This window comes from Triticum aestivum, chromosome 2B (genome assembly GCF_018294505.1).
Source record: "Triticum aestivum cultivar Chinese Spring chromosome 2B, IWGSC CS RefSeq v2.1, whole genome shotgun sequence".
Lineage (NCBI taxonomy): Eukaryota > Viridiplantae > Streptophyta > Magnoliopsida > Poales > Poaceae > Triticum > Triticum aestivum.
Window position 1 is genome coordinate 521283691 of NC_057798.1, and position 12088 is coordinate 521295778.

At 51.6% G+C, this 12088-nt stretch overlaps 2 protein-coding genes across 2 annotated transcripts; both read right to left on the reverse strand.

Annotated features, from left to right (window-relative positions):
- Window positions 1–5184: 5184 nt before the first annotated feature.
- On the reverse strand, window positions 5185–5922 carry LOC123041557 (uncharacterized). Its single transcript, XM_044464152.1, has 2 exons — window positions 5750–5922; window positions 5185–5639 (listed from the first exon to the last, which is right to left on the reverse strand). Exons 1-2 carry the CDS (start codon window positions 5835–5837, stop codon window positions 5515–5517), a joined length of 213 nt encoding a protein of 70 aa, XP_044320087.1. The 5' UTR covers window positions 5838–5922; the 3' UTR covers window positions 5185–5514.
- A 1753-nt stretch (window positions 5923–7675) lies between these two features.
- LOC123045785 (mitochondrial inner membrane protease ATP23) lies at window positions 7676–12088 on the reverse strand. The gene is made up of 5 exons (XM_044468959.1): window positions 11843–12088; window positions 11621–11736; window positions 8738–8875; window positions 8535–8618; window positions 7676–8164 (listed from the first exon to the last, which is right to left on the reverse strand). The coding sequence occupies exons 1-5, from the start codon at window positions 11982–11984 to the stop codon at window positions 8030–8032; spliced, it is 615 nt and encodes a 204-aa protein (XP_044324894.1). The 5' UTR covers window positions 11985–12088; the 3' UTR covers window positions 7676–8029.

Consider the following 12088-nt stretch of genomic DNA (forward strand, 5'->3'; position numbering starts at 1 on the left):
GGGCCGCCTTCGAGAGCCATCTCCCCTGTCAGGGCTCACACTGGGACTGGAGCCTAGAGATAGCGGGCCTCAGGTCCGCAGCAGAGAGACGCGAGTTGCTAATGGGGGTCCCCAGGTAGGAGGTGGGGAAAGAGCCCAAGCGGCAATTAAGCCGATTGGCGATGGCCAGAGACTCAGAAGGGGAGTATCCCAAAACCATGACGTCGCTCTTATCAAAGTTGATCTTGAGACCCGACATCTGTTGGAAGCAAAGAAGGAGGAACTTGAGGTTGGCGATGTCCATCTCCGAGCCTTCGACCATGATGATCGTGTCGTCAGCATACTGAAGGATGGAGATCCCGGATCCCCCAGAGAGATGTGGGGTAATCCCACTAATGTGGCCAGCAGCCTTAGCCTTATCAAGAATGGCAGCCAAGGCGTCCACCACCATATTGAAGAGGAACGGAGAGAAGGGGTCACCCTGGCGAACCCCACACATGGTGGGGAAGAAGGGGCCAGCCTCGCCGTTGATGTTAACCGCCGTGCGACCACAAGAGACCAGCTGCATGACTCTAGTGATCCAGCAATCGTCAAAGCCCTTCTGAAGAAGGACTTCTCTGAGGAAGGGCCAGCTGACCGAGTCATAGGCTTTGTGGAAGTCGATCTTCAAAAAAACCGCCCTAAGGCGTTTGGTCCGGACCTCGTGGAGGACCTCGTGGAGAACCAGAACACCATCCAGGATATATCGCCCTCTAATGAAGGCCGACTGGTTAGGATGAGTGATCCGGTCAGCAAGCAGGGTCACCCTATTGGCGTACCCTTTGGCCAGGATCCTGAAAATCACATTAATGACAGTGATCGGCCGGAACTGGCGGATGTCGGACGCCCCAGGGACCTTGAGGATGAGAAAAATGATCCCATAGTTGAGGCGACCTAGGTCGATAGTACCCACAAAGAATTCTTCAAAAATGGCCATGACCTCTGGTTTAATCACGTTCCAGAAGGTCTGGAAGAAGACAACAGGGAGGCCATCAGGGCCAGGGGCCGAAGCAGCATTCATACCCTTGATTGCCTCCCAAACCTCCTGTTCGGAGAAGGGAGCCGTCAGGGCTGAGTTCTCCGCCCTGGAGACTAACCGAGAACCGGTCCAACAATCGTAGGCGAGGGAAATGCCGCTCCGAGGAGCGGCAGAGAAAAGGGATCTATAGAAATCGTCGACATGAGACCGGATGTCGCGAGGGTCCTGGAGGAGAGTGTCCCCATCCCAAAGGAGGGGGATGGTGTTGCGTCTACGGCGACCGTTGGCGATTGCCTGGAAGTAGGCGGTATTCGCATCACCCTTCAGGACCCACTTCTGGGCGCCTCGAATGCGCCAATAGGCCTCCTCGTCGGAGTAGATCACGGAGAGCTGGTCCTCGAGGTCATACCGGGCGAGCCACTCATCCGGAGACAGACCCACCAAGTCGGCCCGGAGATCAAGAGCCTGAATGGCGGAAAGTAGAGCCTTCTTGCGCTCTCTGGCATCGCGCCCGAGGTTAGCGCCCCATCCCTTCATGAACTGTCTACCACGTTTCGCACAGAAGTGCCACGTGTCAATCGCCGAGGGAGGACGGGGGTGGGGGTGGGCCCGGGCCTCAACCCACCGGGCGCACACGGCGTCAGTGAAGCCAGCCTGGGAAATCCAGAAGGTCTCAAAGCGGAACCGAGGCGGGATCGGCGGACGCTCGTCCGCGGAAGAGAGAAGGGGGGGACATGGTCCGAGCCAATCCTAGTGATGGCGCGGAGGGAGGAGAGGGGACAGCGGAGGTCCCAATCCAGGGACACAAGGACCCTGTCCAATACGGACTGGGTCGGGGATGATTGCCGATTGGTCCAGGTGAACCGTGCACCAATCCTATCAATCTCCCTAAGGGCGAGGTCGGGATGAAGTCATTAAACATCTGCATCCTGGCGAAGCAGACATTGCCGTTGTTCTTGTCCTCCGCCACGGGCAGCAGGTTAAAGTCGCCACCCACCACCACGGGGAGGGAGGCGGCCGATATCTTTAGGTGCAGCTCTGCGAGGAAGGCCGCCGACCTACTATGGTCAGCTGGGCCGTAGACAATAATGATCTCCCACTTGAAGTTGAGGGATCGCTCGAAAAGCTCCATGCTGACGAAGAATTCTCCTCGGTCCATGCTTCCCACCTCGAATGTGGCATCCTTCACGCCTAAAAGGATGCCACCCGAGTGGCCTGAGCTCCCACTAGAAGGGAGCCAGTGCCACGCAAAGAGGTGGGAGCTCAAACGATCGAGCTCGGGGAGCGAGAATTCGTGACGCATGGTCTCCTGGATCGCAATGATTTCGATGTGCTCCTCGCGCATGTACTCCACCAGATGGCGGCGACGACCATCATGGCCAAAGCCGCGGATGTTCCAGAAGAGGGCCCGCATTATGGGGCCATCGGGGGGCTGCTTGACCCCAGGACACGGGAGGCGCTTTGCGCGCGAAGAGCGGCAGTGCGGGAGCGGGTACGGCCACGGATCTCACCCGGAGGTTGGGGCGCCGGAAGCCGTGGCCTGGAAGTAGAGGGAGGGACCCCGTCCGCAGGAGCGTCCGGGGGGGAAAGGAGAGCAGCACGGGCCTCGGCAAGTTTCCCCTCAAGGATCTCGCGCGCCCGGATGGCAGCTATCTGAACTAAAGGGGGGCCAACCTCCCCCCTGAAAATGATAGCAGAGTCGAAGGCCACCTTGGCAAGGTTGCCAAGGGGGATAGCTTCTAGAGCAGAAAAGGAGCAAGACGAAGCAGAGGGGGGGACGGGGGGCGTACCTGGCTCCAAGTTACGAGCAACCGCGCGGATCTCGGCCCGCTCGCGGATGGGCAGAGCCGGGGAGCCCTCCTGGTGGGCCGCATCCAGCCGCGCACTCCGGCGAGAGGCCACCACCGGGGAGGAGGTCGACCTGCCGCGACGGGAGTATGCTGCTGAGCGGGAGGGAGGAGGCTGGGCCGCCATCGGAGTGAGCACACGAGTCTCCCCCTCCCGCAAAACCGGCGAAGTTGGAGACGCCAGCTGAGCAGGTCCGGCGCAGCCGGAGAGGAGAGGCTCAGACAGCGGCGGTCCTGCCGGTGGTGGAGGAGGTGGTGGCGACGTGGTGCGGGGGGCGATGGTGTCGGGGCTGGGACGCCCAGCAGGAGGGGGGGAGCGGCCTGGGCATCCACCCTCTGAGGGGGGGGGACGGGTCTGGTGGAGCGCAGGCGGCCGGTGAGGGGGGGGGAGCCCTCGGAGAAGCCACCCCCTCCACAGGCGCCGCCGTCTCCACAGGGGTGGAGGAGTCGTCGCGGAGCATGTCCGTCGAGGCCGTCCCAGTGGCAGGGGACAACCTGCGAGAGCGCGGGGAGGAGGCAGGGTAGACCACCATGCCCACACTGGAGATGTCACTCCCCTCGGAGGAGGAGACCGGCGCGAGAGCGGAGTCAGCCAGCAGAGGAAGGAGGGAGGCCTTACGGCCCTGGCCCCCCCGGTCGGCGGGGGGGGGCGAGGGGGAAGGGGAGCGGGAGTCCTCAGACGCCCCCTCCTCATCCGAGCGGCGGGAGCGGTGTCGCCCGTGGTAGTCCTCACCAGCCCCCGGGTTGCCACCGGGGAGGCCAGCGTCGAAGGAGCGGGGGCGCCCGATGTGGTTGGGGGCTCGGGGGCGATCCTGAGGTCAAAGCCCTGGTCGTTGAAGAAGACACGGACAGAGGCGCGAAGCTTGGAGGAGTCGAGGCACTTAACCTTGACCCGAACCTCCTCCTCCTTGCGGAGTGAGAGCTCGTCCACGGGCACCACCTTGCCCAGGAGACGGGACATCTGGCGGATGACGAGCTCAGACCGCGCAACATCAGGCAGGCCGGAGATGAGGATCCAGGCGGTGTCGAGGACGGCCACAGCCTGAGCGTCGAGAATGGGCTCGGAGATCTCGACCACCAACTGGTTGAGGGCGAGGGTGATCCGGCCACTACGCGTCGCGTAGCCGTAGCTGACAGCGTCGGGTAAGACGACAGAGAAGATGTGGCTGGCGGTAGGAGTGACCACCCAGTCCCACTGGTGTCGGTAGAGGTGGTTGAGCTCTGCCTCGATCATCTCCGGGGATGCCACGCCATCAACGACAGTGACAATCGCCTGGAGGGAGGGAGACGGCGGAGGAGCATCCAGGACCTCGAGGTGGAAGAAGCCCAGCCCCTCAATCCCGTGTCCATACATCATGAGCTCGGAAACCACCGGTCTATCCGGGCACAGGATGGCAGGGTGGCCGGGGTCCTTGCAGAGGTAGCAGCACTGGGGGTTGGCGCAGGTGACCTGAGAGTGACCCCTCACCCCACAGTTGAAGCAGGGGGGGCGAGGAAGGCCGGAGATGGGGCCCGGCGTGTGAGTGGAGCCATGGCCCGCACCTGAAATTTTACACGCAGTTAGAAAAGTTCATCACAAAAAAATTCAGTTTTTTTTTGAATATTTTTTGAATATTACTGTTCATGCGGGAGCATGTGAGCTCGGGATCAAATATTTCATGTCCTAAAATCAACATGCATCGTAACAAACCCATAAACAGACCCATCAACGACACTTATTTTGGAAAGAAGGAAGTATTAAGATGCCGGGAATAGGTTTCTTCTTCTTTTTGTCACCTCCGTGCGATTGGTTTGTAACGCACTCTTCAATCTTCATAATTAATGAATGTGATAAATCTTTTATCAATTTTTTTCAAAACAAACGAAAAACACTGCCGTTGAGCTGAAGCTTGTAAAGGGGTGATGTACGTAGTAGTGATACTTATAGGGTTTAGATAAGGTCTACGACGACCTTTAATTTGAGTGTCTCGTGAGCAGGTGAAACTATTGTTCCAAATATATGGCCGCCGCTTCTTTGTATCTTTTCTTCTTTTTGAGTTGGGCCGCTTCTGGTGTCTGATAGGCTGACAGTACAGCACGCGCGCTCATACTGTTCAAACTTTAAGCAGAATGCCATCTGATGCGACATCTCCAATCCACTCTCAAGATTCAAAACACTATCCGCACGAATGGATATGGTAGGGTAGGCGAATGCAATCCTAACACAATGCGTTTGCCTAGCTACATGTCATCTTCTGAGAGGAGCAGAGAAGCGCGGCTAGTAAATCCATGGTGAGATGAGCAAATGCGCGCGCATGAACACCAAATCGATCAACACCATCAGCCAAGAGACAAGCAGTGTAGTGCAGCGAATGCTCCTTCAGTGGACTTTTCCGGTTCCATTATGATTGATTGGTAAATAAGCACAACTTCACCAAAAGAACAAAATGAACACTACTGGTAAGTACTTACTACTCACTTACTATAACTGCGTACGTATATATCCTAGTGATTAGGCTAGTAATAACATTTGGTCAGGGGGCAAAATTTGCGCGCACACATCTGCACGCCGGATACATACATACTAACATACACACACTGAAGAAGTAGAAGGTGGATCAGCAGATGGTCGCTGCTGCCGGAGCATAGAGGTAAAGAGGGTTGAGAGCTTCTTGTAGCTAGCTAGCTGGATCAGTTGTGCTTGGGCGTGCGCCGCTTGACGCGGGTGTAGTCCATGGTCATGTAGGACCTCATCTGCATCCTCTCCTCCGCCCACTGCTCCCCGTGCGTCCTTCTGTCGTGCAGCCTGATAGCACCTTCACCATCCACAAGAACGAAACAAGTTTCAGAACTCACTCATCATCAAACAAATCACAAGCATCAACACTTCATAATCCAGCAAAAGAAAGTATGACAGATGACTTACCAACTCCTACCGCCTGGTGAACCGATGAACCGACGAGCAACATCAACACCAGAGCAACAAGCCTCACAATCCCAACTAGTAACCTCATGTCTTCTCCACGCCCGTTGCGCTCTGCTCCTCTCAACCGATTCTCACCTTAACCAGCTAACCTGATGCACCTGAGAGTGTATGTATGTATGGTTAGCGTGTGTATATATAGCCGGTCAAGGGCATTGGAGCAAAGACATCGACAGCTCGCGAGTCAAAGGACAGGAGATTTACACGGCTCTGAAAATTTTAATACCTCCGTTCTGTCCCCCTCCTCCTCCTTGCCTTGGTCCTCGCATGGCATCCCACGGGAAGAATCTATAGTTCCTGGAGCTCCCCGGCCTTGTTTAACCTCCCCCCTGCCTTTCTTTCTGGGGCCGTGAGCTGATGATCGGCTAGTTTAATGGCGCCTCACGTGAGCTCCACTCGGCCGCGCCACATGGGATTTGTTTAACCAGCTCGGTCACGCGAGTACCGAAGCCGCGATTAACTAGTGTTCAGTAGTACTAACTACATGGAGTAGTGCCGTAGTGGAGTGGGGTGTGTGGTTTTGAATGAAACCATGAAAGGTGTTGCTGAGCATGGGTTTTGCATAGTTAGCACTGTGTTTGAACTTTGAAGTACTCCCTTCGTCCCAAAATTCTTGTCTTAGATTTGTCTAAATACGGATGTATCAAGTCACGTTTTAGTATTAGATTCATCCGTATCTAGACAAATCTAAGACAAGAATTTCGGGACGGAGGGAGTAGTAGCTTAATTCTTCAGTAGCCTCATGGCCTCCGGGTCTAGCTAGCTAGGTGGCCTGGATATCATCTGCTCAAGATTCCCATGCTGATTTGCCAAGCCTCACTGGGATTTGAAATTGTATCTGCTGTGCATGCCATTGGTTGATTGCCGTGCTAACACTAGCTTAGCCTCATGGGATTGGGGTGTTGCCGCTTTAAGTACCCTGATAGTTCGTGAAAGTGGCCACCTAGAGCTAGCTAGCTAGATTGACAGTGATGGTTAGGATGGATGGATCATGCCTTGATCGAGGGCAAACATTTTTGGGGATTTGGTTTCCTTTGCCTTTCTTTACCTTGTCGTCAACATCGGCATGCCACTCATGAACGCCGCATCATTGGGTAGCTACTCTTTGTAGATTCATACGGAGTATACTGTAGCTGGATTAGCCGTGCTCGCCTTGTCTTTAGCTGAAACAGGGGTAGAGTTGTTGCTGCCTATGGACACTTTGGTGCCCTGATGCTTTGCAAAAGTGAAACGGGTTCGTGATGGGGATTGGCCGGGTGGATATGGCATGATATTGTCGATGCTATTTGCTGCATCAAAATCTTGACATCATCTACTCCCTTCGTCCCATAATGTAAGACGTTTTTTGACTCTAGTGTAGTGTCAAAAAACGTCTTACATTATGGAACGGAGGAGTAGTAATTATCATAGCATGCCCAACATGGGCTGCATGTACATTATTGCCCTGTTTAAGTGTTTATAGAACATTCTAGATTTCCAGGGTATAACAGTTACTACTAGTAAAGTTTTGAAATAAAAAACTTGTGATAAAATCATGACATTTAGGCCCCGTTCGGCGTCACTCCGCTCCACGGCTAGTGACGGCAGAAGATTTCGAGCTACTGACTATTCCAATACTACCTCCATACCAAAATGTTTAAAAACTGCAAAAAAAACATCTTATATTTTGGTACAGAGGTAGTAGATGGTAGTTTGGGACATTATTAATAATAATATTGTGAATATAGCACGACAGTGGCTTGAATGTCTTATTGACTTGGTTGGAGGTCGAAATGCAGAAAAATGATATTAGCAGAATAACTCTGACCGGGGTCTGTGTATTAGTTCTAAAAATGCATTTCCAGAAGATTCAAATTTCAAAAAAGGATGAAAGAAGGGAATACCTCAAACAATATATTTACCTGGCAAAAGAACTAATCAGTTACGCCTAGTCTTATTTTGAGCTCAGTGAACTCTGTCACAATGTGCCATGCAAAAGAATTCAATTGCATGGAATAATCTGTTACATTGTTTGGACTAATATACATTCAAAGTTTTGGTTCAGCGCCAAAATTCCGGATTTTGTTGCAACGCTCTGCTGAAGTACAATCTGAAGGGAAACTAACCTGTCCCAACAGGCTTGTACTTCATGGAGCCCATCTCAAGGGAAACTAACCTGTCCCACAGGCTTGAACTTCGTAGAGCTCATCTGAAAGGACACAAAACTCTCTAACAGCTTGCACTTCATGGAGCCCTATCAAACGGGCGTGTGTCGTTGTAGCATATATTCCACACAGCCTCAATTGCATCTTTTGCAGCTGTCTCTGAACAGTAAGGGTTGTTCTTGACAGATTCCAGCGAACGTCTTTTAACACATTCCTTCAGAAATGCAGAAAAGGTCACAGCAGGCATAAAGAATTCAATTGGAAAATTTGAAATAAAAATAGGAAAAGTATGCTCATTAGCTAAAGTCGAGAACCACATGGAAACTGTAAAAAATACCAATAGTTAATACCAATAATGGTTATCTATATTTAATTATTCAAAGTCTGTAACTTTGCTAATAGAAGTTCAATTGAACTGAATAGGCTGTACACAAAGATGATGGATGTATGGAACTTGGAAGCTGCAGAGACACTAGAGAAGACAGGATTCGCATACAAAAGAGAGAATCAATGTCATATGTGGTATGAGCTCAATAACAAAAAAGAAGCAAAAGGCAGTTTTGCTTTCTGTAAAAAAAACTTACTGGCTCATGCCCCCTTATCTTCAGGAAGCCTTTCATCAGTTCACGTTTGTAATGGCAATTGCCACTAAGATGATTAGCTCGAATCTAAGAATGAACAACACAGTGTAAGCCAATTAATTACCAACAGCTCACAACAAAACATAAGTTTATGTGGCACAGTAACATGCCAATAAATTCCATTGATATGACAAGTACTTTGATACCTCAGAGCAAGCATGGTGAGCGCAGTTCGTCCAGTCCATGTTCTTGCCAACACAGTCATCATAAGCATGTATTAACTCATGAGTTATGGTCTGAGTTATCTGATCAGGATATTCCATGTGATTACAGCAAACTTCTATCTGGACATAAATAACTGGAAATTATTATAGCAGTTCTCTCGTCAGTAGTTCACTTGAAATAGAATCCACAAGAAAAGATGTAAGGCCAATCGAAGAATTTTGAGGAAAATAATATACTCCCTCCGATCCATATTAATTGTTGCTGATTTAGTACGACAACTAATCTGGATCGGAGTAATATACTATGAAGGGCCAACAAAGAAAAAAAATACCATTGAGGGAAAACAACAAGACTGCTATAATGGTTAGCCGACAACTTGGTCCATACAATCTTAGTTAAGGGATCCATACAATACATAATGGGAAAAAATACCGCGCGAATATTTGTTGTGGCTTATAGCGTGGCGCACGGCGGAGAAGGAAAAGGAAGGCATGGTGAAGAAGGACGAAGAAGCGATGGGGGAGGGGCTGCCCAGCGTTAAGCTCAATGGCAACGAGGTTGCTGATATCGGGGCACGGTGGCTCCCCCGACTTGCACCGCTGGAGGCGGCGGGGACAGACAGCAGACAGCAGTGCGGCTGGCATTGCAAAAATGGAGGAGAGAGAAGTGGGAGAAGGCAAGGGGGAAGGGAAGAGTAGCACATGCTAAGCTTCATGCACTAGCCAACACAACCAAAATTCCGAACTGAGGAAAGGGCTAGGCAATCCACATATACACTTCAACAGCACTGTCCTGCACGAGGCCGGAAACGGACCAAGAGGGCATGAGGCATGAAGACTAAGGGAGACGTGTTTAAGGTGATAGCATGACCATCGCACTAAAGCCAGGTTCTTACATAAAATTGTTATAAGCTGCCAATATAACTGAAGTTTCATTGATCCAATACGCTACAACATACACATAAAACATGCAATTTTAAGTAGGCAAAGAACTTATAGCAAATAAATCTAGAAACATAGCATCCGGTCAACCTGTACTGATAACATGAATACAGGAACCAGTTCGGTCTACCTTTGTCGAAATGTTGCTGGCAGAGATGCAAACGTAAACTTTAAATAAAATTTAAAGACAAAACTCCAACCAACTACATAAAGCAGATCAACCTATCTTTTACCTATAGTACTAAGAGCATCTCCAACAGATGGTGTATAATAGGGCACTCAAAAGCCTCTGAGTGTCCTGAGCATTGGGTGCTCTCAAATACTCCAGACGAACACTTCAACCACCGCCTTTGCAAATTTCTTGACACACAAGATTGAAGTGCTCTCTCCTATTACCAAGTGATCATCAGTGAAATCTGCCAGAACACCAGATGTCATCATGCATAATGATGTAGTCACCTTCTGGATAGTGCTGTGTCCAAGATCTCCGCCGCAATTCCTCCTCTGCTCAAAGAACCGATCATGCTGTTTCACACAGTTGGCAATCTGAAGGAACAAATCTGGAGACATCCTAAACCAGCGTCGAAATTATCTATGGATACACCAGATTTGGACCAAAATAGTTGAGCATCAGTCTATTGTGCCCATCTTGCCTCAACCTACGAATCACCTCACGGCCGACAATGGAATTACCATGCTTCGGCCTCTTGTTCTTATGCATGTACATCATCCTGATCAAAGCAATGGCCTCGTCTTCATTCATCTCATATTCTACGGAGGAGGAACATCCCAAGGAGAGGACTCGAACGAACTCATTACAACACAATACTTTCCATTACAGCCTGCTCCTGTATCACGACAAAAAAAAACATTTTTTTTTACCTTTGAGGCTTTTGGTTGAACACCTAGTGCGCAAGGAGGAGAAATCCAGCCGGCTGCTCGTCAAGGCCGAGGTGGTCGCCGCGCCGGCTAGGAATGGCCAAGGGTTGGTCTTCTCAAGCCTCCGTTGCTGCCGCGCCGTCCGAAAGCCAAAAGATCCAGGCGGTCAAGTGGTGGTCGAGGCGGCCGCTAATCAACCTCAACGGTGAGCAGTGATGCTGCAGTGACCATTAAGGGCAGCAAAGGGGTGTCAAATGGCCAGAATCAGCGCAATCCAAGGCGGCGGCGGATCCCGAATCGACGACAGTGGCAGGGCTGTTGCGGCCGTCCGGAACGGCGGGATTGGGCGGCGGAGTTATGGCTGAGCCCAGGGAGGACGGCGGGCTCGCGGCTGCGTGGCTGCGGCGTGGAATGGCGAGATCCCGCCAGCGGCGGTCGTGTGGGAGAGGTGGGTGCAGCGGCGGGAACTTTAAGAGTGACAGTTGGTCTGCACGCGGCTGTTGACGTACTTTGCGGCAGCCGGCTGGAGTGCTGCAAATATGCAGCACTTGGTGCCAAAATATGGAGCTGCCCAAAAAAATTGCAGCAGCATTTGCAGATACATCATCTGCTGCAGCACTGTTTTTGGGTCCAAATGGCCTAAAAAGGAGTTTTTTGGGCACTTGCCCTATTGTACATCATCTGTTGGAGATACTAACACTTGAGAAAAATTCACAGTTTTGGTTGTTCTTCTAAGTGAATGCTCTCAAGATTCAGTCAAGACAATTATCTCCTCAATTAAACCTTGACAACGAAACAATGTCCTAGTTAATCTTTTGCTAAAACATGTATCCAAACAACAAAACGCTGTAATTTACAAAATCAGAGACCATAGTACGCTCAGTTTGCACGAATTGTTATGACTTATGAACAACCGCAGACATTTTCTATCTCCAAAGATAGCAGCAATGCAAATTATTAGATTGCCAACATGAACCCTTGTAAGTGAGTGCCAACCATAAAGCAACGATAGTAAGGGGGGGAGGGAATGAAAGAACAGCATACCCCCTCGCGGCTTGCGTAGCCCCCGGCAGAGGCGCAGGTGGCCGCCCGGATCAGCATCGGCCACACGGTGCACCCGGCTTTCTCCATCCGCTCCCTCAGGAACCGCACCGTCGGATCTACCCACCAGAATCGACAAGGCGAGTCAGGGGATGGAGTTCACAGACACGCCGAGAGGAAGAAAGAAGCGGCGGTGGGTGAGTGGAGGCGTAAGCAAGCGCGTACCTTTGAGAGCCGAGCGGACGCCGGCGACGCACTCCTCGTGCGGCATGATATGCCGGGGTACGGGCGGGTCAGAGGCGGAAGGTGCCTCCGCCCCGGTGGTCTTCTGCGGGACGCTGCCGCCGTCACCCGCGGCGGCCGCCATTGTTTTCTACCTCTGCCGGCGGCTGCGTCGTGGGCTCCGGAGGCCGAGAAGACAGAGGGGGTTTAGGTCTTCAGAAAGTTCGGATCTCTAGCGACTTTGTTTTT

What these genes read in the sequence shown, in the direction of transcription:
- LOC123045785 (XM_044468959.1), bottom strand. Translation starts at nt 11,984, where the DNA reads ATGGCGGCCGCCGCGGGTGACGGCGGCAGCGTCCCGCAGAAGACCACC. An exon ending in GCTACGCAAGCCGCGAGGGG is followed by an intron (nt 8,876 to 11,620) that starts GTATGCTGTTCT and finishes ATTTATGTCCAG; the next exon opens with ATAGAAGTTTGCTGTAATCA. An exon ending in CTCACCATGCTTGCTCTGAG is followed by an intron (nt 8,619 to 8,737) that starts GTATCAAAGTAC and finishes GTTCATTCTTAG; the next exon opens with ATTCGAGCTAATCATCTTAG.
- LOC123041557 (XM_044464152.1), bottom strand. Translation starts at nt 5,837, where the DNA reads ATGAGGTTACTAGTTGGGATTGTGAGGCTTGTTGCTCTGGTGTTGATG. An exon ending in TCACCAGGCGGTAGGAGTTG is followed by an intron (nt 5,640 to 5,749) that starts GTAAGTCATCTG and finishes TGGATGGTGAAG; the next exon opens with GTGCTATCAGGCTGCACGAC.